We start from the raw sequence: 25,053 nt of genomic DNA, 5'->3' as shown, positions 1-25,053 counted from the left end.
TACACTTCTATGCCCCTTGAGATTGGGGTCAGAAATGTTGTATTTCATCTTTTTCCTCCAATGCTCCTATTGAAGTGTCTTACCCATAAGTACTGGATGAACAGGTATGCAACAAATAACAATTTTATTATTATAGGAGATAATTTCTCATAATTTTTAATCTGTCATTAGTGTCTCTAGTCTACAGCGTTTCCATAATATTAAATGTTTTTATGTCAGCTAGTAAATATATTGCTTTCTTGCTTTATATAGATTTTTCTTATAATCAAACTTCACCAGACAGCTATTTTTTGATCCATTTTGTAATCACTTAAAGGACCTTATGAGACTTTAACACAGTACTCTTACATGGAGTCTGAGGAATGATCTAGCATACACTTAATTCTACTTCACTGAAAATGTTGACATTTCAGGTTATTTTTAGGATGTTGGATTACATCTCCTCTCCTACCTTTCTATTGTATTGATTTTCCTGATGCATTTTGGAAATATGTTTTCTAGTTTATTAAAAGCACTTGAACTTCAACCATTCATTTTATTTCCTTAGAAAAATGTTCCAAGTTTCATTCTTTATTATCCATGCTTTATTAAATAATGAAATACAAAGGAATGCAAATAATAATAATTTCGGATTTCCTTAAGTATTTCATCTGTATAAAAAAACTGGTTTTGTGATCTTTTATCAATCCACAGAATGCTCGTTTATCTTTCTATCTTATGTCACAGTAAAAATAGAGGATTAGTGGCTTTCGTGAACAATATAATATAGGCCCTCCCTCCATCACAACTACAGAAAGCTCAAGAGAAAACCATTTCCATTAATGGCGTTGCTATTCCAACAGTACCAGCTTTAATCTGGAGTTTAAAATATAATGAGTAACTGATTACTTAAGGTTTTGATGGTAAAATGGTCTTAGAAATACTCTTTAAGTCTATCTCTCTTGTGAAAATATTAACATGATTTCATAGATTATATTTTTTTAATATAAACATTGCAATACAGGAGCATAGAATTGAAGGTTTAGAAACAGTAATAAAAACGAAATGATACATCAGTGAATTTAAGTTTCATAAAAAATATTTTATTTTTTTTCCTTGACTTACTTTTCACTGATATGAATGAAGTATACCATCTTCTGTATAATTTGTTGAAGGACACAGCTGCTGAAAATTACTTATTATCCATTCTACAACATTTTTTGCTTATCAGAAATGATTATTATATCAGGTAAGAAGCAGTTCTCAAAGTACTACCTGTATAACTTAAATTAGATCTAAAGGAAAATTAACAATGTAGTATGCCTGGGTAGTCTATGCATGTATGCATCCAGAAAGTGTAAGAGCTCGATGACTTAAGGTAACATTTTGTAAATGGTATTAATTTCTTTTTATTTTTTGGGGGGCAGAATAATTTATTTATAAAAATGGGGTACCCAAGTGACAGGACTTTTAATAGCAATGAATCCAAAGATTTTGTTGACCCTATGATGAATTTTCTTTGCTAGATGATTGTAACACAGAGTCAACACTATAGAATCTATGGTAGAACTTTTAAGTTCTTATTTTTAATATGTAAGGTTTTACTATTATTTCTAGTTTATAGTATTTTTCTAGTAATAGATGTGTTATTATCTAAGAAAATAATGCTAAATTTCAGCTTTTTATTCACTAATATAATTCTTCAAAATAAATGATTATGAGACTAATCCATAAGGTTATAAATGTTATAGTCTAATAACTAGGAATATATTTGAAAGCCAGAAAGGTTTCTGAGTGACTGAAACTATCCATCAGGTGATGACCATCATCTTATATTTAACTGTTTCAGAGACTCTTAGTTGTTCTTCATAGTCAATATGCATGACATTCTGGCAACCTATGCTTTCTGATTTCTCAAAACTTGCTTGATTAGTGCAGAAAGGAAGGCTACTATGGGGCCAGGTATAATTGCAACAAAAATGACAGTTCTAAAGCCACATAGAAAACTATTATAGTTCAGACCAGTACAATAACTGATGGACATCATGAGGTTACAGAGATATAGAAAAATGTTTAAAATATTAAATTTTATGTTTTTTTAAAAAGTAGGAATGATGGTAATACACTTGGAATGGTTGTTGTTTCTTAAAAATAAGTTCTGGTGATTAAAGGGGTACTGTGGCTGTGTGATGCAGTTACCTGGGGAAATTGTGCAAAGCCATCCATTTCTCAGTAACTGATTAAATGAGAACTTGCTATAATATGACATCCTTTTCATCCCAAGAACATCCATGTGAGGTAGAATTGTGAGCACTTATATACTACTTATATAAAGAGTCATTGACTAGATTGACTATAATCTGATATCAATTAACCTAGGCCTTATGATGATTTGAAAGAACCTCAGATCTGTAATATACAGGGTGGGCAAAAGTATGTTTACAGTTGTGAGTACATGAAAAGATTTATTCTTGTATTATTATTTATATTACAACTGTAAATCTACTTTTGCCTGTCCCTGTATATTACTATTTATTTTTATTCTTGATTCTAGCCCTATGACAAAGGACATGTAAGAATAATTTGAATCTGGCTTCATTGACAAACTTTTAGTAGGTTGGCTAGTTATTAGCACACAATTTTAGGGATGTTTATTTAATTTGTGTATAGTAATATCTCTTTCTGATTTTTCTCTGTTGAATTTATCCACCACTGATCAATACTCACTTTTCCCCAAATATTAATGTAAAAAGTGCCTTTAAAAATTTTGAAGTATGCAAGTGGTCATTTTTAAGATCAGAATTACCTTGGTAGATTACAGAATTAGGATATGTTTTAAAACCTTAGACACTTTGAACAAATTGAGTCTCTAGCCATGCATATTAAGTGTGTAGGCGACTATAAAATGGAACTTTTAAAATATGTGCATAAGTAGATCTTTGAAATAGTCTGTAGCATAAGTGGCTCAGTCCAGTTTTGTAAGCTATTACAGCTAATCTTGAGTAAAAGTATTGGAGTAAATTCAAGACATTGCTTGCCACCGAATGCCAAGATACCCATCCCTTATTGAAATTGAGAACATGTAGAGGCCTAGGACTATTTCCATGGATGTGGGACTAACAGGTCATTTGTTTTCATTAACTTTAGGAACAACAGCTTAAGTTTAAGTACATAAGGTTGATAAGTATCTTTGTACACAGGCATGGACCCTTGCAAGCTAGAGTATTAAGTCACTGAGTGTTCACAGTTGATTATTTCACAATGGGTTTTGCACTATAACGTCCAGACCATCTTTAAATGTAGGCATATTTCTTCTAAAGGAGTCTAATGACTGGGAAGATATTTTTTTTAAAAACAGTGCTAGAGAAAGACATGGTTATTTTATCACAGTGAGTCAACTCTTAAGAATATTGATTTGTGTAGGTAGAAAAGGTATTTAAGAATACTTTCTCTTTTTTTCAGGCCACAGTATTACAAAATAATTGAGGAGTGTGTTTCACAGATAGTGCTGCACTGCAGTGGTATGGATCCAGATTTCAAGTATAGACAAAGATTAGACATTGACTTAACTCATCTGATAGGTATGTAATATAATCCTCAATGTCCTTTGATTGTATTATACTCTCTTCTGTTTAATAAGCACTTTTTAAAAGTATATCTCTTACTGAACTTCCTTTATTAATATCTGATAAGTCATTGTGTCTATGGGTAGTCAATCACTATAACTGTTAATTATTATGATCATGAGAGTTCTGCCTGTGTGACTGAAAATATGAACCTATTTCACAGGTTTCAACTCTCTTGAATTCAGATTAAAATTAATACCCCACAAAAATACATTGTATTATTATACATAAATGCCTTGCTGTTTAGAAACATGGCTCTGAAATCATTTGATTCAGTTTATACTGATACCTTAATGGTTTTATAGAAATCACATGTACAATAGGGTCTAATTAATAATATAGCTATGCTATTTATGTTCAAGTTTGAGGAAAGAAACACAAGGTTATTTAGTAGCTTAAGACCTTTTAATTCTATCAAAGTAGAAAAATTATATTTCATAGACTGAGCTAAAAAATAATTTCAGAAGTTTGTGTTCATCTACTTGGATTGTTGAGGAAATGCCCTTATATCATCCTATACTCATAATTAGCTATACTTTCTGGAACAATCTCTAGATGATGTGAAACCTCTCTTGTGAAATATGCTGTGCTATCTGACCTTACAGTTAAGCAGTTTTATTTATACCTAGTCAAAATCACTATTGCTAAGATTCAAGCATGAATTAATTTGTCTTGTCTATGAAAGAAGAAAAAAACAGCTGTTGAATGCCAATTATATATTCTTCACGCCATAGCACAGAGAAGACTCACAGTGATATTCAGAGATGAATTCTTTATTATTATTTATCACTAGAGGCCCGGTGCACGGATTTGTGCACCAGTGGGGTCCCTCGGCTTGGCCTGTGGGGATTGAGCCAAAACCAGTTCGTACACTGGTAGAGTCCTTCGGCCTGGCCTGCAGGGATTGGGCAGAAACTGGCTCTCTGACATCCTCCAAGGGGTCTTGGATTGCGAGAGGGCATAGGCCAAGCTGAGGGACCCCACTGGTGCACGATCAGGGCCGGGGAGGGACCGTGTCTGGCCTGTCTCATCCAGTCCCGATTGACCTGACCCCAGCAGCAAGCTAACCTACCGGTCAGAGCGTCTACCCCCTGGTGGTCAGTGCACATCATATGGATTGGTCAAACGGTCAAACAGTTGGACACTTAGCATATTAGGCTTTTATTATGTAGGATATATTTTTTAAAAAATTATTGGAGAGAGAGGAAGGGAGGGAGTGAAACAGAGAGGGAAAGGAAGAGGGGGGAGGGAGGGAAATAGAGAGAGAGAAACCTTGACTTTGTTGTCCCACTTATCTATATAGTTGTTTCTGGTATGTGCAGTGACTGGATATTGAACCCAAAATCTTGTTGTATTGGAAAGATGCTCTAGCCAGCCATGGCTATTCTTTGCTGGTATTAAAACTCCTGCTCCCTTATTCTAGGCAATCTAGAGACTTATGTAATGGAATAAAGCACCAACGTCACTTCTCAGCTCACTACATTTTCTCTCTCTCTCTCTCTCTCTTTCTCTCTCTCTCTCTCTCGAATTTTCATGGAGCATTTGTATTACAATAATTTTTTTATACAAACCTTTAAAATGGGACTTCGAACGTCTCTTTAACATTCCATTTTATGGAATGCCATATCATATTGATTAGTTCCTTCTTATTGTACATCTAGATTATTTACAGGTTTTCACAATTAAAACTGAATCTTGTGTGAACATTCTTTGTATAAATGTTTGGATTTTTCTCATTATTTCCTTAGGATTGATTTCTGTAAGCGAGGGTATGAATTTTTAAGACAAAATGCTTTTTACCTTGCCCAGCAATTAATGTGAATGCTGGTGTCATTGCATATTTTTCATTGTGCTTGATAAACTCAGTAATTTATTTCATATTTTGTTTAGAAAATTATAAGGGACCATTTCTAAATATTTGTATTGGCTTGTAATCTCTTATAGACTATAATTGGCACACATACTCTGCTATTGAGTTTGGCTAGCTCATTCAGTGTTCACAGACATTTGTTTTGTGTTCTGTGTGCCAGGTATTTATAATTGTGTAATGTTAACCAAAAGTACTGGGGCGAGGAGAGATGAAGGGACCAAGTGAGAGAGGATAGTCAGCATCATAGACTCGTTATTACTGGAACAATTTACTGAACTTCTCTAGGCTTCAGTTTCCTCAACCTCCAAATTCATATAAGCCAAATATATGTGTGCTTATTAATATTTTATGGTCAGAAGCCTATTGCAGTAGCTGATGAATGCTGTGGAACTTTCATTAGAACATGTACACACACAGACATGCGTGTCCACACACACACATGCACATGTGCATTCACATAAAGTTTCAGGTGCTTGAAGAACTTATAGGAAATTTATGGATCTCTGTTTTAAGATCACCTGGACTTAAGGAGAATAGAGTCTCTTCTGATTTCATAATTTTGTAAGTCTTGTATTTTTTTTATAAATCATATCCTATTCCTTCCTAATTTCTGATACCTTCCGATTGAGATTTAAATCAAGATTATTACCAATCATTGCCAGCACAACACAGGTCTGGCCCCTCTTTGATCTCTTCATTTACCAATTTTCTTATTAGTTGCATTGCTCCAGCCATACAGTTCTTTAATAAATTAAAAGAAAAAGAAAAAGAAAAGCTATATTGAGGTATTCTGGACATGAGAAAAACTACCCAACTTTAAAGTACGCGATTTGATAAAATTTTGATATTTAGTTATATTTAACACCACTATCACAGTCAAGATAATAACATGTCTATCACCCCGGAAAGTTAAAACTTCTATGACATTCATATGCAAGTCTGGGTATAGACATATGTTTTTATTTCTTGGGGATAAATAAATAGGTGTTATATGGCTAAGTACAGAAGAGACTGTATGTATAATAATAAGAATATTATCCAAAAGAAGTTCTTCACTTATTTATATTCTGAAGTGTTTGATAGATGTGAGAAGTTAAATGTTTATTTCCTTATTTACATAATATATTCTGCCCCCATTAGAATTTACTTAAATGAAGTCTTTCTTTAGGAAACCTGAATTAATGAATGCTCTTGTATCTCTACCTCTAGCCTTATTTTAAGGACCATTTTGAGTTTTAATAATCTTAAGCATAGATTTTTTGGGACCTATCTACCCATAATAAACTACAAAACAATTTTTAAAGAATTCTATAATTGTGAAAGTTGCAAAATAATTAAAACAATGATAATTTAGTCAAATATATATTTGGATGTTTGGTTTTTTGCCTCAACGATACTATCATTGAATTCAGTTAGTATGCAAAAGAAAGGCAATTTATGATGGTTTACGTTTCCTGTGGTCTAGGTCAATTTCTCTTTAACAGCAATGGGCATATAGATGATTGTCTACACAGTAGAGTTACAGGCTGGCAGCCATATTTTGCCTAGAGATCTATGCAATAATTTCTAATAGTTTTTTTGGTTAATTTTAATAGATTCTTGTGTGAACAAGGCAAAAGTTGAAGAAAGTGAACAAAAAGCTGCGGAATTTTCAAAGAAGGTAAGTCTTATGAAATATTAGCCATAATTATTAAATTAATAATTTAATCACAGTATATATTCCACCTCATTCCTTTATGTGAGGCTTTATAAATGTCGTTTCAGTTATGTAGTACTTTATGTTTCTGGATTCAAACATAACTAGAGGATATTGATTTCTTTCATGATAAGATAAGGTTGCTACTGTTTCCTCCTCATCACCTTTAATCCATTATGGAAGAAAAACACTAGCCCTAGTCTACTAAAGTGATAAATGAAGGTTATAGTTAAAAGCGATCAACCAAAATGTATTTCTCCATTGCTTTCCTGCAGCTCTCACTTACAATAGGTATCTCCTTGGAGAACTGTGAGATGTTTAGCTAGTCTTATCTGTTATACTCTAAAGTCATTGCTATTAATAGCAACAGAATGATGCAGTGTTTTCTCTCTGTGTATGGGTTTCTCGCTGCTTAAACTTACTTTCTTTGAATTTTATAATAATCATTTTTAAATGATGCTGCTGCTTCATGCAGTCTTGGTGTAATCTGAGGTTCCCCTTATGTAAATGTCAGCTTTTTAAATATTTTAATTTCATTTAGATCTTAGATTGTCTTTTCCTTGTTTTCTGAAAGCATAGTTACAATTTTATTAGCCTGTACCAAAGGTTGCATTTTTTTGTTGTTGTTCTATCTAGAGTCTAGACCCTATGAAGTGTTAGGATGGTATTTCTCTGCTTCTGGTGGCAGGGCCAGGGACTGAAGCACAAGTCTAAAGGCTCTCCAGTTTTCAGCCTCTGACAGCAAGATAAAGTGCTTACATATTGCTGTCTCTTCAAAGTTATGTCTTACCTTGGAGATTAGATAATCACTTTTGCTATCACTCTAGAAATTATAGAGTATTACTGAAGTTACTTCAGGGCATCTGAAGAAATGTCTTTGCTCTTTCAGTTACTAGAATAGATTTTTAAGAGCTTGAGCATAAAATGTTTGTGTGAAGATGTCATTTTTATTGGTGAAAGAAAATGTATGCTTTTGATTAATAGACATTTATGTTTCTAATGTTCTTGTTTTAAGTAGCACATTTAAAATTCCCTCTGAAAAATCTTAGAATCTCCTTAATTTTTCCCTGGAACTGTGATTAGAGACCATAAGACTGGAGAAAATTGTGACAATCTCTCCAGTAAAATTTTCTGTAAGCATATGTTATGGGAAAAGGAGTCCTGAAATAACAAAAAAGAAATTTCAGTGTTTGGTGCTTTATTCTCATCACCAACATTTAGAAGAAACATATATAATTTTCCAGGGATTGTCTGCATGCTTTCTCTTATTCTAGGTGATTTTAAGAGGCAGTATAAAACAGTTAAAAAAAGAGAGAATGAGGGGCACTAGAATGAAAAGCAGTAGTTATAAGATCTGATCTCAGCTTTGCCACTAATTAGCTATGACTTTAGGTAAGCCACTTACTCTCCTTGGATCATAGTTTCTTTGTCATTAAAAGGAGTGGATACATTTAGTGGATTTATAAGAAGTGTCCCAGCTCACACATCTCAGACTTCTCTGATTCCTTCTGTAAGTTTACAGATTAAGATCATTTCCGGCAGAAACACTGTGTGCCTCTCTTCAAAAGTACTAACAAACAAACCATTTGTAGAGGAAAACTATACAGTGTGCTTATGTAGACACCACGCTTGACAAGCACACAGGAGAAGCTAACTTTGGGAGGAGGAAGGGAGTATAGAATCAGATAAATCTTTTTTTTAGATTGAGGTAACATTGGTTAATAAAATTTTACAGGTTTCAAGTGTGCAGTTCCATAACACATCATTTGTGTATTGTATTGTGTGTTTACCACCCCAAGTCAAGTCTCCTTCCATCACCATTCATCCCCCCGCCCCTTTACCCTCTTCAATAGGGATAGTAGTGAAGTATCTTCTATGTGAACTAGGAAACAAGGTCATTTGCTGACTGAAGGATCTGGGGTGGGTTTGAAATTTGAAGTTATTAGAAAGGCTTTGGACCAACCTCTGTGGGACATTTTCCTAGGACTCAAGTACACATGAATAAATGAGTTAACCAAGTAGTATTTCAGGTTTGGCCAAAAAACACTGTGATTATCCAATTTGCTCACCCACTCTTTCTTCAGACTGGGATCTGAGTGGCATTTTATAACTTCTAAAGGTCAAATCTACTGTGAGGATGAATATGTCTTAGTGTAGTGAACATACTTTTTATGTTTTACAATCTCTAAAGACAATTTTATACAGTAAAAGATCAAAACAGAAATAAAATCATTGGAATAATGTATAGACTTCTAGAAGTGACTGGAAGTGATACTGACAATAAAGGGCAAATGTTCTATAGCTGGGTATAAGCAGTATTCACTCCAAGTATGCAGGCTTGTTTGGGCCTGCTTACAGCCCTGACTGGGGTGTGAGCTGGGCAGGATGCAGTAAATGGGAACTCACCATTCAGATGGTCTGTTTGGTTTAGCACACATTAACCTCTTATTTCCCCTCTTGTAACATTTAGACAAGTGTTTTGGTTAACCACGTAGAGGAGAATGCCATTATGGCATATATCACTCTACTGTCAAGGGGCACTACGTTTTGGATGCTAGACAACTAAGATTATAATATAAATATTCTCATTTGTATTAATGCACATCCATTTGAGTGTTCTAAAAGGTGCGATCTCTTTTCAAGGTTAAATATAATTAAGGAGTTGAACTGCTTGATGGCTAATTTTTAGGTTTCATTCTCCTAATTGAATAAATTTGAAAGTATGGGATGAAACATTAAAAAACAAGAATAATTCTAAAACCTAACTTTCAATAACAGAAAAGAAAGATCCATTACATATGAAGAGAGACTTCTCAGTTCACCCTTTTAAAACTGTGTTTTGTATTTTTAATTGATTTTTAGAGAGAGAGGAAGGAAGAGGGAGAGAGAGAAACATCGATGAGAAAGGAACATCATCGATTGGCTCTCTCCTACACGCACGCCCATTGAGGATTGAGCCCACAACTCAGGCACATGGCCTGACCAGAAATTGAACTGGTGACCTCTTGGTTCCTGGGTCAGCCATTGAGCCACACCAGCAGGACTGTTTTGTATTTTTTTTCCAGAAGTGAAAATGGGGTTTGTTTTTCTTGGGTTGGGGGCATATTTCTTCTTTACTACTACCACAGTAATACTCTATTCCCACTTAATTGTCATGAAAATAATGGAGCTCTGATTTTTTTAGTGACCTAGGAATTCAGCAAAGCAAGACACCTTACTTAATACCTAATGTTGTTTAAAAATTTCTCATAACTGTATTATGAAGTGTACATTTATGGTGGTGATCATTGCAGTTTGATGAAGAATTCACAGCTCGGCAGGAAGCACAAGCTGAGCTTCAGAAAAGAGAAGAAAAAATCAAGGAGCTTGAAACAGAAATCCAGCAACTTCGAACCCAGGTAATGAAACAAGATATAGACTTTGTGTCATGTCACAGTGAGGTTGATGGTAGAAATTATCTTGTTAGATGAAGGAAAAATACGACCAGAAGCAGACTTTTGGCAGTTTCACATTTTCGTTGAAATAACTATAGATTTGATTTTCTAGGACAATAAATCATTTTAATGTTTGGATAACAATAAGGCATTAGTCACTTGATCTGCCCTGAATATCCTTAATGGAATATATTATACAAGCAAAACTGTCTCTGAGATGAAATTTTCATCATGATTTGAAAAATTAGGTGCATACTCTTTTCTTTTAAAAGTAACATGAAAATGCTCCTTAATTTTAATTATCCCAAAACTTTTTGTGATCTCTTTAAATCTCGAATACCATCATTTCAAAACTTATAAATTTTGCATTTGCACTTACATTTTCTATGATGAAAAGAGTATACACACTTAAAATATAGACTTAAAATCTTAAATATACTGTCTAAACTTAAGAACTCATTAAATACTCAACACATTTTATGTTTTCAGTGTATATAAAAAATGTAAGATAATTTCTTAACATTGTGGATGCTGAGGTATTGGTTGATTGATTAGTTCTGTTGCCATCAGTCTACTGAAAAATGACTTCAAAGTCACCCAAGAACTCCCAGTTACCCATTGCAGTAGCCTTTTCCTTCCCTTAGCCTGTTTCATTCATTTCATTTCTTTTTACTGAATATTTTTCTCTTTTTTGCTATCATCTGACTTCTCTTTTTACATCTCTGAGAGCTCAGTTTTTATTTCTGTTTTCGACTACCAAATGGTGACATTCACCAATGTCTCTGCTCTTTTTTCCTCTGTATGTCCTTAAAGTAATATCCATTCAATATTATAATTCAAATATCACCTTTTAGTAGGTGTCAGGTCTCCTGAGTTTGTCTTATATTTCCAGCTCTTGATTACCTTTCCACATGGATGTTGAAATCAAACCCATTATCTGTGGTCACCTCTATTTTCTCAAACCAGCTTGATCTCCATTCTCACTTGTTTAAATTTTACCACAAGTTGTTTTGATCATGAAGCCAGGGGCCCTTCCCTGACAAATTAAGCTGGCTACTGTTTTATGTCAGTTCTTTCTCCAACTCTTTTCACTTGCATCAAAACCCAGAATCACTCAGGGTCACTCTCATTACTTCCTGCCTGGATACTACAATTGTTTCTTAACTTTCCTCCCTGCCTATAGTCTCTTCCTCCTCAGATTCATCCTTTTTTGTCAGTGGCAAATTAATCTTCCTAAAACACTGCCCTGATTATTGTCACTCTGGCTTTAGTATGTCCAATGGCTGCCTGTTGCATTCAGGATTAAATAAAAATCTCCTTACCAGGAATGTGAAGGCCTTCTATCATGGGCTTCCTTATCTCCCCTTTGCAGCCAGTCTGACTGCTCCCCTAACTGCAGCCTCTGTTGCAGCTAAGTCACCTTTCCTCCCTTCACATTTAGAATTTACTGTCTCCACACTTCCTTCTGCCAGCATTTCCCAGACATTAGTTACAGAGATGCTAATAGGTTTTTCATGAGGAAAGCATGCCATAGTCCAATAAATTTGGTACACTTGAAATTCTCCTCTTAGAGAGTCAGAATACTCATTAGCATATTAAAGGGTTTGAGATGTCCTACATTGAAGAAACCTGTCCACTTCTTTTACATAGAGCTTTCCCAAACTCATTCAAGCATAGAATCCTTTATCTCAGACCACCTATTAACATCTCCTGCAAAATAGTGTTTTTATGAAACTTAGTCAAGAAATGCCGATTTTAATGATTCTCTGCCAGAAATGCTCTCCCTTGTTCATCTGTGCCTGCAAAACATATTCTTTAAGGATAAGCTCAGTAAAATATCCTTTGGAAAGCTTCACAAAAACTCCATTAAGGAATTTCTGTGGACTTCTGTATCACCTTTGTAAACCACTCATGCTGTATTTGTTTGCATGCCTGTTTTGTTTCTTCTCCTGGAGCATAAACACCTTGAGGACAGTTTCTTATTATTCTTACTCAAGGCCCTACTGCACCTGGCACAAGGCCTTACCATTTAGTGAGTAGTGAGCTGATTTATTAAATGAACTAATTTGTAAAAGTGCAGAGTCACACAATGCTTTCTAGTGCACCTAAAATTGTGTCAAATATGATTCACTGGTAATATTTAATTCTCGATACTCTATTGTAGCCTAATTTAATTGTTCCATTCTTAATTGTTCATTGGAGGGAATAAAAGGGCTGATATGATTTGATGTTTAAAGGCTGGTAGCATTTAATATAAACATTTGAGATTTTTTATTAAATTTGAAAAACATGTATTTAACCTGAGTAAAATCCTATTTTAAAATCGTTGTGGTTGCTCACATTTTATATCATAAATATGACCTAATAGAGGCAAAATTTTATATTTAAAAATATGTATTACTTTAATTTTTCTGTTTTGATATAAAAATGGGATACACATTTTTACCTTTCAAATTATTTAACAAATCAATTTATGCACAATTTGTAGGGTAATTTACTAATTCCCCAAATTTTTCAGAAAAATTATTTTAATTTTCTCCAGTATTTCTTTGCTCTCAATTAAGATTGTAAAAATCAGGCTGTTTTCCATAATTTTGCCATATTAAAAATAAAATTAAAAGAATATTAAATATGTAATTCTACCTTTGATTTTTTCCTAATCTCTGGGGAAGATTGCATATCACTACAGGATTATCATTTGTTAGGTGTATGAACACCTTGATTGTATATATATAGATACACACATAAAGATTCATATATGTGAATAAAACATATGGATAATGCACATCAAATAATATGAGAAACATTTTTGTGATCCTATCTACCCATGATTGTTAATTTACAATCTTATAAATAGATCAGTCCTTTAAGTTGATTATTCCAAAAATATGCATCAACATATTTATTTTGTAAAGATATTTTTAAGTTTAATTAGCACAATTAGGGAGTCCAAGTAAGAAATTCATATTATTAATGAAGATAAGAAATCTTGCTCTCCAAGTAAAATTATCACTATACCACACTATACCAAGAAATTTCACTAGTTTTAAACCTTTTATTCAGTTAATCTAATGTCATACTTTGATTACAAAAGATGTCTGTTCATTGATAGGAGTTTCTTAGGAATGTTTATAATGAACAACTTCCCTTCTATATCCATTTATTTTAGAAAGTGAACCATTGTGATCAGTAATTGTTTAAAGAATCAGATACAAATTAATCATCAAAAAAGCAGACAATATGGAATGCTATGTTCTCTTTCATCTGTCATCCTTCATGTTAGCGAATGAGTTTGAAGTTACTTCCTGGTAGTAGAAAGAAGCTATACTCTTCTTATAATGTAATCTGTGTGAATTAATTTTCCTCATGGCAATGACACCCATCCATGAGGAGGCAGTCTGCTATTGTGGAATGAGGACTGTATTAGGTATGAGAAGAACCACATTCCAATCTTAATCACATTTCATACTGTGTGACTTTGATTAGTCATTTAACATTTTTGCAGTTACTGTTTGCTCATCTATAAGCAGTGAGATAATGATGAAATAAAAATGCCCTACCTACATTCCAGGGTTATAATAAGAATGAAAAGAAATAATAGGTTTAAAAGCATTGATAACTGAATATTAATATGCAAAGGGATGTTACTTAGTATTAATTATTGGTACTAGAAAACAGCTGAGTTACTGGTGCTCTGAGATAGACACTGTGTAAAGCTAGTTGGCCCCAAGGAAATCAAATCAATGAGCTTTTAAGTATTAACTTTCTCACGTTTAAACCAACTAGTCTAACAGGCCCAAGCCATATAACAGTGATGGTGAACCTATGACACGCATCAGAGGTGACACGTGAACTCATTTTTTTGGTTGATTTTTCTTTGTTAAATAACATTTAAATATATAAAATAAATATCAAAAATATAAGTCTTTGTTTTACTGTGGTTGAAAATATCAAAAAATTTCTATATGTGACACGGCACCAGAGTTAAGTTAGGGTTTTTCAAAATGCTGACATGCCGAGCTCAAAAGATTCGCCATCACTGCCATATAATATACTTCCTCTTTGTATATAGTTATAATGAAAGGTAAATTTTTTCATTATCTTGGGAGAGTGTTTCACAAAATCTTTGAGGATGCCAACTTTCCTAGCATTAGTGTGTTAGCAAAAGTAATCAATGTCCAGAGTTTATAATGCTTATCAAATATCTATGCATGCCTTTTCCATGTGCTGTTAAGCCCTTAGGTTGTTGCTCAGTTAAATAAAAGTGCATGTAATCTTAAGCCAAGCACAAATGTTTCCTGATACGTTTTCTTTGCTGCTATATTTTACTGTAAGTATTGAAACATTGGGTTATTTATGTTTCAGGGCCATGGAGTCTCAGGTGCATCAGGAATTCCAGGCCCTCCTCCACCACCTCCACTGCCAGGCGGTGGGCCTCCCCCACCTCCACCTCCACCTCTACCCATCGGAGTCCCCCCTCCTCCTCCTCCTCCTTTGCCAGGAGGTATACCACCACCACCACCACCTTTGTTTGGGGGACCTCCTCCACCACCTCCCCTTGGAGGAATTCCTCCTCCCCCAGGAGCACCAATTGATCTGCCTTATGGAATGAAGCAGAAAAAAATATATAAACCAGAAGTGTCCATGAAGAGAATCAATTGGTCAAAGGTAATACTACAACTAGAATTTTTTGGCTTTGTCTAGCCTTAGTTCATCAATAATATGTGAGTGACCGTATTGCTACGTATGAGTATTGTATCATATTTGAGGACCATCTTCATCTTTCCTAGTACAAATTTTACTGCTTAACTGAGCAAATAATTTGAAATTAACATAGAAGGCAAAAGGAAAATCAAAGTGAAAGTGATAGAAACTAATATATGAAATATATCACCAAATGAAAAATAATTTTGATTCTTACACCATTATTAACTTTCAGTACTGTAACAGCAAATACACTCTTTTTTTTAATTGAACCTCTATATCTTAGCTATTTTTGTTCTTAGGGAATGATTGTTATTATTTTTTTAGTTTTTAGATAGTTTGAGATAGGTGACAGTAGTCAGTAGTGAATAACCCAGTTGTTTTTTGATATGATGTATGAATGTTTCTTTCCTTCCATAATATTTTGCTGTATTATTAACACATAATATGTCTTGTAAAAAGCTTATTATTGAGATTGGCACAGTCCCCATTCACTAGGAACTAATCTTCTAATGAAAATACAGTTACCCAGACTACCAGGTGGGGAAATGACTCATCTAAAAATATACAGTGATATTTGACAATATCTACATAGAAAATTGGTTCGACCAGAATAATGGTAAATCAGTTTTAAAGTTATTTATATACTTATGCTTTGCTCAGAAAGTAAATGTATAAATGGTTTTAGGAAGTAGATTTTTAAAAATCAGGTACAATCTACCAAACTATAGGATCCCTAAGCTGTTGGTTCAGTTATTTTTGTGTGTAAATGTAATGGTATGTTAATTTAGCATGCAGTATAATGGTACTAGGGATCACGAAGCATCATGATGCCCTGGAAAATGCACAATTCTTAATTTGGGTTTCAGTTTAGCAACTAAGAACACAGTTCCAGGAGCTGTACTGCCTAATGTTAAGTCCCATCTTTGCTATTTACTGCCTTGGGCAGCCACTTAAGCTTTCTGAAGTTCAGTTTCCTCATCTTTCACATGGAAATAATAATAGGTCTCGCCTCAAAGAATTAAATGAGTTGATGTATGAAAATCACTTTAAACAGTACTGGACACATGGTTGGAGGCATGTATCAACTATTATTATGGTTATTGACTTCAGCTTAATCAGTGAACATGAGGAATTCACATTTCTGAATCTCAGTTCCCCCATTTTAAAAAATCCAGGAGCAAAAAGAATGTATGTGAGTTGGGGAAGGATTTGCTAAATTATTTTTAAGATTCCTTCCAGTAGAAGATTTTTATTTCAGTGGAAGATTTTTTTTAAATGTAATTTGCAATAAGACCTATTGATATCATGTGCCTTTTTTATTTACTAATGGAATTCTGTGCCTTTCCCAATAAATATTTACTTCAACAGTATTATTTTGATGGGTCCTAAAGTTGATTTAGTAGGTAAATGAATAAAGGAACTATCATTCAACTGTGGTGAAAGTGAATTCTTGAAAAATTAAATATAATGTTTTAGAAACATGTGTTTGTTATTTTTGTTTCAGATTGAACCCAAAGAATTATCTGAGAACTGTTTCTGGTTAAAGGTTAAGGAGGACAAGTTTGAAAATCCAGATCTCTTTGCAAAATTGGCACTGAATTTTGCTACCCAGATGAAAGGTACATTGTTTTTTATATAAATCCTTTATTCTGATATATTGAATCAGTAGCTTTGCTAAAGTTTCTACTAACACATGTGTCATATTTCCACACTGGACAGAGTCAAACATGAGTAGATTAATACATTAACTGCATGGACCTAACAACTTAAGAAGGTAGCTCTTTTGCCTTTTAATTTTATTTTGCATAAATGTTATTCATCTGAAAATCTAAGTTTTATTTTTTTTGTTTAATGTGTTATTCCTTCTCTATTATAAAGTTGTCATTTTTACTGAGAAGCAGAGATGAGTTTGTTGATTTACCATATAAGATAAAATAATGCAATAATACTGGTGGCTTAAAGTTTTCATGATATTGGAATAAGATTGATACCCTAGTGCCGAGACCGGTTTGGCTCAGTGGATAGAGTGTCGGCCTGCGGACTGAGGGGTCCCAGGTTCGATTCCGGTCAAGGGCATGTACCTGGGTTGCGGGCACATCCCCAGTGGGAGATGTGCAGGAGGCAGCTGATCGATGTTTCTCTCTCATCGATGTTTCTAACTCTCTATCTCTCTCCCTTCCTCTCTGTGAAAAATCAATAAAATATATTTAAAAAAAAAAAAAAAGATTGATACCCTAGTGCTCAAGTAGTTTTTCCTCTTACATTTGTACTACTTATCAATTTGGTTTCCTAGGAAATTTTATAGTTTCTTTCTATAAGCAGATTTTGTGGAATGATATCAAAGTCTGGTATCTAGTAAGTTTTTTTTTTTACTGATTTGATAATAGAGTGCCTTGTTTATGATTAGATGCTTAGGCTCTTGTGAATATCCCACATAATTTTGGTGCTATAGAGGTAGCTTCTCAATCTTATAAGTAAATGTTGTAGTTTGTGAATTTTTAATAGTTTATATTAACATTTACTATTTTACTTATCATTGTATAATTGATAGTTTAGTTCAGTGGTCGGCAAACTGCGGCTCGTGAGCCACATGCGGCTCTTTGGCCCCTTGAGTGTGGCTCTGCCACAAAATACCACGTGCAGGCGCGCACGTACAGTGCGATTGAAACTTCGTGGTCCATGCGCAGAAGTCGGTTTTAGGCCTGGGCGAGTCTATTTTGAAAAAGTGGCGTTAGAAGAAGTGGGCGGTGTCGGTGGATCGGGCAACAGGAGATGCGGCGCAGGGAAGGCATGCACGATTCATGCAAGAGTTGAGGATGGGAGAGTTGGAAGGGGATGACCTCAGCAAATGTACCTCAATCAGATTGAGGACATTTTTAGCAAAGGCCAGCTTAGGAGTACCCTAATGAAGTTAATAACAATGTACCTACCTATATAGTTTAAGTTTAAAAAATTTGGCTCTCAAAAGAAATTTCAATCGTTGTACTGTTGATATTTGGCTCTGTTGACTAATGATTTTGCCTACCACTGGTTTAGTTAAACAGGATTTTTTTCAGTCTGAGTCTTTACAACTAAGAAATTGATGTATTTCATAGTCTCATGCCCATAGAATTAGCACCTTTATCATTCATTTGTCACAACATGCAAAAATATGACTTTTGGGGGAGAGAGAGAGAGAGAGATATTATTCCCTTTCAGCCCTTCTATCAAATCTTGCATACTGGAACTAATGTAGCTTGTGCTATATTTGTTGTTCCTTGTAAATTGAAGTTTGCACACACAGAAATCTGGGGGATTACAGTATTTTGTAGAATTCTGACATTTTACAAAATTCCTCTCATTAGGTCTTTTTTCCCTTCTTCTTTGCTGTAGTAGACCTTACATTTGAATGGTTCTTCAATGACTCCATAGACTACTATTTATTATAAACATTTTTTCTAAATTGAAAAAGTAAAATATGCTTATATTAAGGTATGCATATACTTAAAAAAGAAAGAAAAGACACATGGTAACATCTCCTTCAATCCCAGACTTATAGCTTCTTCTCCAGAGAAAACCACTCTTACTAATTTCTCACATTGCCTATGAGAAGTAGTCGATGCCTTTAGAACAATGGTTCTCAACCTTCCTAATGCCGCGACCCTTTCATAAAATTCCTCATGTTGTGGTGACCCCCAATTTCATTGTTACAAATTGAACATAAAGCATAGTGATCAATCACAAAAACAATATGTAATTATATATGTGTTTTCCGATGGTCTTAGGCGACCCCTGTGAAAGGGTCGTTCGATCCCCAAAGGGGCCGTGACCCACAGGTTGAGAAGCACTGCTATAGAAGCATATGAATATTTACCTTTTTTGTTTTTTGTTACTTCCTACTGTTTTCACTTTTGTCCTTGGATATTATTCCATAATAGATTATGTTTATTTCCTGTGTTCTTTTTATATAATGCATAGAATTTTGCGCTCTGGGCTCATTTGAATTTATGTAACCAGTCCCCTAGTAATGGCTATTTAGGTTAATTCCAGTCTTTTGCTATTTCAAGCAATGCTTCAGTGAACTTGTACTTACATATATCTTTGTGCACATGGCATCTATCTAAAGGATACATTCTAGAAGTGAAATTCCTGTCTAAAATGCTGTGTACATATATAATTTTGATGGATATTGCCAAATGGTCTTCCAAAGAGTTTGTGTCCATTTGTAGTGCCACCTAAAACATATGAGTATCTGTTCCCATCGCAGAGGTGAAAATGGTAAATCATCCATGTTATAATTTTTACTTCTTAAATTATGAGTGTGGTTGAGCAGCTTTTCTTCTACTCATAGGCAATTTTAATTTCTTATTTCCATGAACTTTTCTTAACAGTTCTTTGCACACTTCGTATGGAGCACTTGCTCTTTTACTTACTGATGTATTTGGATTGAGTCCCACAAGAATCATAGATTTCATAAAATTTTAGTGTTAGTATGAACCTTAGAAGTGATTCTTTATTTTACCAATGAAGAAAATGAAGTTTGAAACATAGAGGTAACTAGAAAACCCATTGGAGAGTTTCTACAAGTAGTGAGGCATAGTGGGGAAAGACAGGAAATGGAGTTACCCATATTTGCATTCCAGCTGTGATGCCTGTAACCTCTGAGACTGAATTTTCTCATCCATAAAATGAGTAGACTAATGTTTACCTAGTAGTATTGTGAGAATTAAATAAGGTTATATATTTAAAGCACCCAGCACAGTGCTTAGCATAGCAGGCACTCAATACATATTAATCCCCCCTTACCTTTCATTTAACATGGTGCGTGTGCTTTGTTTTAGTTATTGACATTTAATATAACTGTTAATTCAGCAAGAGAATTTCCTGCTCTTCAGAGTAGCACTTGGTAGAGCCAATCAGTTACAATAGAAGCAATTCTTATTGTGACTGCTAAAATCTAATCAAACCAAAGTAAAACTAAACAAAAATCACATAAAGGCTCTCATGTGCCCTAGCCTGTTTGGCTCAGTGGATAGAGCATCGTCCCACAGACTGAAGGGTCCTGGACTCGATTCCAGTCAAGGGCATGTACCTTGGTTGCAGGTTGGATCAACCAGCTGTGGTCAGGGTGCATGTGGAGGCAATCAATCGATGTGTCTCTCTCACCTTTGTTCTTTCTCTTTATCTCCCCCTCTCACTTCTATTCTCTCTAAAAATCAATGGAAAAATATCCTTGGGCAAGGATTAAAAAAAAAGGCTCTCATGTACTCATTGCTGAGAACATTGCATTTTCAGTCCTCTTAACTCCGAGTCTTGGAATTTTCTAAGCAGTGTTGCTTCTATTTCTTTCCTAATTTTGAGTATTTGAGTACAAATCAGGTCAGGCACACCTTTAAGTACTATGACTTTTACTAAGATTTATTTCTGATGGGACATTCAACGGAACAATTAAGCATCATAGCATATTCCAGACAAGTATAATATCGGCAAAACACATTTTCATCATATACAGCTGCCATTTATTTTAATACCACTTAATAACTATCGATTGATCTTACTGTAATAGCTGAAGTTCTTTGCCTTTCACAGGGTCTTGATTTATAATTTGGTCAGTAGGTGGCAGGATCTGTAAGAAATGAATCCGGGGCTCTGGCTCCAGTGACCCACACAGCCCTGGAGTTCCTGGAGTTCAGAGCTCCAGGGCATCGCTTTCTTCCCCATTCAGCTGCAGTTTGCCTGTCACTCAAATGCAATCAGGAAGCAGCCACACACTCATTGTTTCTAAGAACTATTTCCAAAGCTCTTAGGCCCACTGTTCTAAAACCTCTGAGAATTTCCTCCTACTGCAAGGGGTTTGGAGAGCTCAAAAATCCGTTTCCTAAATTCATTGGAAAGCTTTACCGGTCTGTTTTAAGAAAAGGTTTAATCTAGGTATTTAAAGTTGCTTTGGATTGCTAAATAGAAGTTCTAAAATATACTAGTTCTGATAACTATAATATTTAAATGTGTAAATATTTAATATAGGAAAGTACCATTAAATTAAACTTTCTAGTTGAAGTACTTATCTTAGAGTTGTAGAGAAATTTATTTTTAATTTTCTATTATAAACCAAATTATTTTTATTTTAAGAGAGACTGGATCTCTCATTTTAGTCAGTTTCTATTTGTAGAGTCCCCACCATGTGCAAGGTACATGGGAGGGAGAGAGAAGAATAGGCTTATTCCTGTACTAGGGAACTCATCATCTAGAGAAGGGGAGAGGAAGAGGAGCACTACATTTATTCAAGTTGTAATAAATATCAGCATAGATATTCTTAAAATGCCATAACAGCACAAAATGGAAATAGTTAATTTTGTCTAGATCAAATGGGGATCCCAGAGGTGGTATCATTTGAATTGGGCCTTGTGTTTTGGTAGCATTTCATTAGGGGAAGTAGAAGAGAAGGCATTCTAGGCCAAGAACACCATTAGCAAAGTAATGGGGTGGGGGAAGGTGAAACCCATAGTGTGTTGAAAGCACATCCTGTTGGGTTGGGACTTGGGGGTGAAGGTGGTAAAGTGAACTTCACATTGAGGAAATGGGGTTTTGTTTTTTAAGCATGGGGGGCCCAATAATTTGATGATTCATCACTGAGCAGGTGTTTGGCATACACATAGGTGATGAGAATTCACAGATAGATGATGGAACATTGCTTGTGAATAAATACCCTTAGGCTCAGCAAAATATGGTGATATCCTGACTAGTAGGAATTCTTTATCGCTATTGTGTATTCTCATTCCTAAATCCTTTGTCTCCACACTTATAATATTTAGGTTCTTCTTACAAGCCATAATGATGCTGTATGACAAAATATATCTCAAAATGATCTCTGGATTAGTGAAAAAATTATATATCTCTATGTATTAGAGACAACTTGAAAAGGCCCTGTTAGTACTTGTGAATATATGTCATATATGCAACTGTTGGAATTTGCATTTGTGTTCTAGTTTTATTATTGATTTGATGATATTTGGCAGCATAGAAACATTAAGGGATTAATAATAGTGTCATTTTCCTTAAAATTTATAGTAATTATAGATAATAGTGATATTGTATAAGAATTAACGTAATGATGGCTAATATTAACTAAGCTTGAAATAATAATAAAATATGTAGGTTATAACTGCTAATTCTAATTAGAATTTCTAGGGTTCTCTAGAGGCCTCAGGAAGAACAAAGATTGTGTGGAAGTTGTAAGCAGTTTCTTGGTTTTAATGTTGCTTCGAGGAAATATAAGAAATAAACACGAGAGGTTAATAAAATTTAGCTTCTTCAATAATATATTTCTGTAGTACAATTTAGCTTTAATAATAACAGAAAATTGAGCTATTTATATAAAAGCACTTTTCCTCTAGGATCATATTCTAAATTGTGTTTCTTAGTCTTGGAATCAGCTGGCTGCTTTTGAAGATACCTGCTTTTTTGTTTGCTTTAATACAGTCTTCTATATTTAGTAAAGCAATCCAAAACCAAAAGAGTAGTAAAATCTAATTCGTCTCTGTCTTCATAATATAGGAATTCTTGGAATTGGCTTGAAAATAATGAGATGTCAGTCTCAGAGTTCACACCCCCTATAACAGTGATGGTGAACCTTTTGAGCTCGGCATGTCAGCATTTTGAAAAACCCTAACTTAACTCTGGTGCCGTGTCGCATATAGAAAATTTTTGATATTTGCAACCATAGTAAAACAAAGACTTATATTTTTGATATTTATTTTATATATTTAAATGCCATTTAACAAAGAAAAATCAACCAAAAAAATGAGTTTGCATGTCACCTCTGACACGCATGTCATAGGTTCGCCATCACTGCCCTATAAGAAGGCGCTAAAATGTCCTAAGAGGCCTGGTGTCCTAATAAATAACTTGTCATCTTAATGATACATAATACATGCTCTATAATGTAAGCTTTAATACAGAGAGAACAAACCAAGAAGACTTAATTCTTTTAGGCAGCCAACTAAAAAGCATACATACCTATATATAATTGAATTATTTTATTATGTCCAAGTTCTTTGGATTTCTATATATAAACTAACTGATTAGCTTTGTCTATCAGTTTGTCTTACTAAAATTGTTAAAATTAGGAACATTTTAAGTGTTTTAATTTATGCTGACACATACATTCCTTTCTAATTATCTTGTTCTAATATTGATCAACCACTTTCTGCCTGTAGAAGAGGGTACAAGGAATTTTTGAGCCAGAGATACATGCCATTGTTTAATTCTAAGAGTCAGTGATTTTAGAGAGAAGTTGAAGCAATGTATCTTCAGCCTTTTAAATGAGTAGGCTGAAAACTGGCTCTATTTTTACATGTTGGTGATGGTGTGGTGGTTGTGCTGCTTCTACTAATACCATCACTATTGATAACAATTATAGCAATCATAATAAGAATAATAATAGCACATTTATTAAGCACTTACTCTGTCCCAAGTGCCAGGGTAAGCATTTTAAATCTATATCTCATTTATTCCTCACACCAACCCTAGATGCTATTAATAATATTTTATAGGTGAAGAAACTGAGGCTGTGGGAGATTAAGCAGTATATCTTATTTATAATAGCTGGTAAGTGGCAAAGCTGAGATTTGAACCCAGGTTTGTTTTTAATCACTTACTTCCCTATGTTGTAACATTGGCTTTTATGCCTTAGTAATTTGGGCATTTTGCTGCACAGTTTAACTGATTCCTTTTTAACGCTATAGTTTCACTTATATTATCTTATGAAATGTATAATCCTGATATCCTGGAACTAAAGATAGTTCTTTAGAGCATAAGCCACAGCTAGGAAGTTGTATGTTCATGGAAAGGGATATGGTTATTTTTTGCCATGATTATGATTTTTTAAGGCATTTTCTTCATAGAATCTATTAACTGTAGAGCATGGCTATGATTTGGGGTCTGTCTCTTTTAATAATGAATGAAGGAATGTGGTCTTCATGCCATTAGGTATTTGGTAAGGATATTTTAATATATATGGAGTGCATAAAGTAATTAAATCAATTTTTCATGAGGTTAGCTTTCTAACACTATAGACACCTTGTATTATTTTAATTTGCCAATTTTTAGCTGTGAGTTAGTGAGAATGTCTCTCCTGTTTCAGTAATTTTTACGAATAAGCATTGTATCCATTTGGCACAATCACAGGTGTTTGGTTGGTAGCATTTACAATTCACACAGACACTCATTTACATTTAGAATTATTATTCTCCTAGATTAGTTTTATTTTGGCAAATTGAAACCATTGACATTGAAATGCAATGGACATTTCTAACACAGCTATGTAGAAGCACAAAGCAGTGTGCTTTGTTCCAATTGCAGACTGCTGGCACTTAAACCAGGTCCAGACTGTATCTTGCATGATAAAAGAAGCAAAAACAAGAGGTTTCTCTGATTTGTTAAAAAAATAAATTCAATTTAGAGAAGTTTAAATCTGGTAGGTTTTTCTGAGGCATCGTATAGAAGTAATTCCTTTAATCAATTAAAGGTGAGAATAAATTTGTTCTTTTAATAAGTTATTCAGTAATATCTGATTTTTATTTAATTTTCCCTAATTTTAAACTATGCTTTTTGCTATTATTATATTATTATAATTATTTTCATTATTATAATTTTTATTTGTGCCATTACTTTTGTTTTTTTATTATTTCTTCCAGTGTTATCATTATATAATTGACATATAAAGTTATATAAATTTAGGCTGTATAACAATGATTTTACATA

General features: G+C 34.0%; 1 protein-coding gene across 9 annotated transcripts in view; it reads left to right on the top strand.

The window, feature by feature from the left end:
• DIAPH2 (diaphanous related formin 2) overlaps positions 1–25,053 on the top strand; it is a 939,982-nt gene that overhangs the window by 263,344 nt on the left and 651,585 nt on the right. For all 9 annotated transcript variants that reach the window (XM_036305330.1, XM_036305327.1, XM_036305331.1 and 6 more), the window contains 6 exons: positions 1,112–1,228; positions 3,442–3,560; positions 7,071–7,135; positions 10,465–10,569; positions 14,971–15,273; positions 16,817–16,931. In XM_036305330.1, coding sequence (XP_036161223.1) covers positions 1,112–1,228; positions 3,442–3,560; positions 7,071–7,135; positions 10,465–10,569; positions 14,971–15,273; positions 16,817–16,931 — 824 coding nt within the window. The remainder of the gene's footprint in view (positions 1–1,111; positions 1,229–3,441; positions 3,561–7,070; positions 7,136–10,464; positions 10,570–14,970; positions 15,274–16,816; positions 16,932–25,053) is intronic.

Source organism: Myotis myotis, unplaced genomic scaffold (genome assembly GCF_014108235.1).
Source record: "Myotis myotis isolate mMyoMyo1 unplaced genomic scaffold, mMyoMyo1.p scaffold_m19_p_4, whole genome shotgun sequence".
Lineage (NCBI taxonomy): Eukaryota > Metazoa > Chordata > Mammalia > Chiroptera > Vespertilionidae > Myotis > Myotis myotis.
Note: the sequence above shows the minus strand (reverse complement) of the source record. Positions and strands in the feature narration are given on the sequence as shown.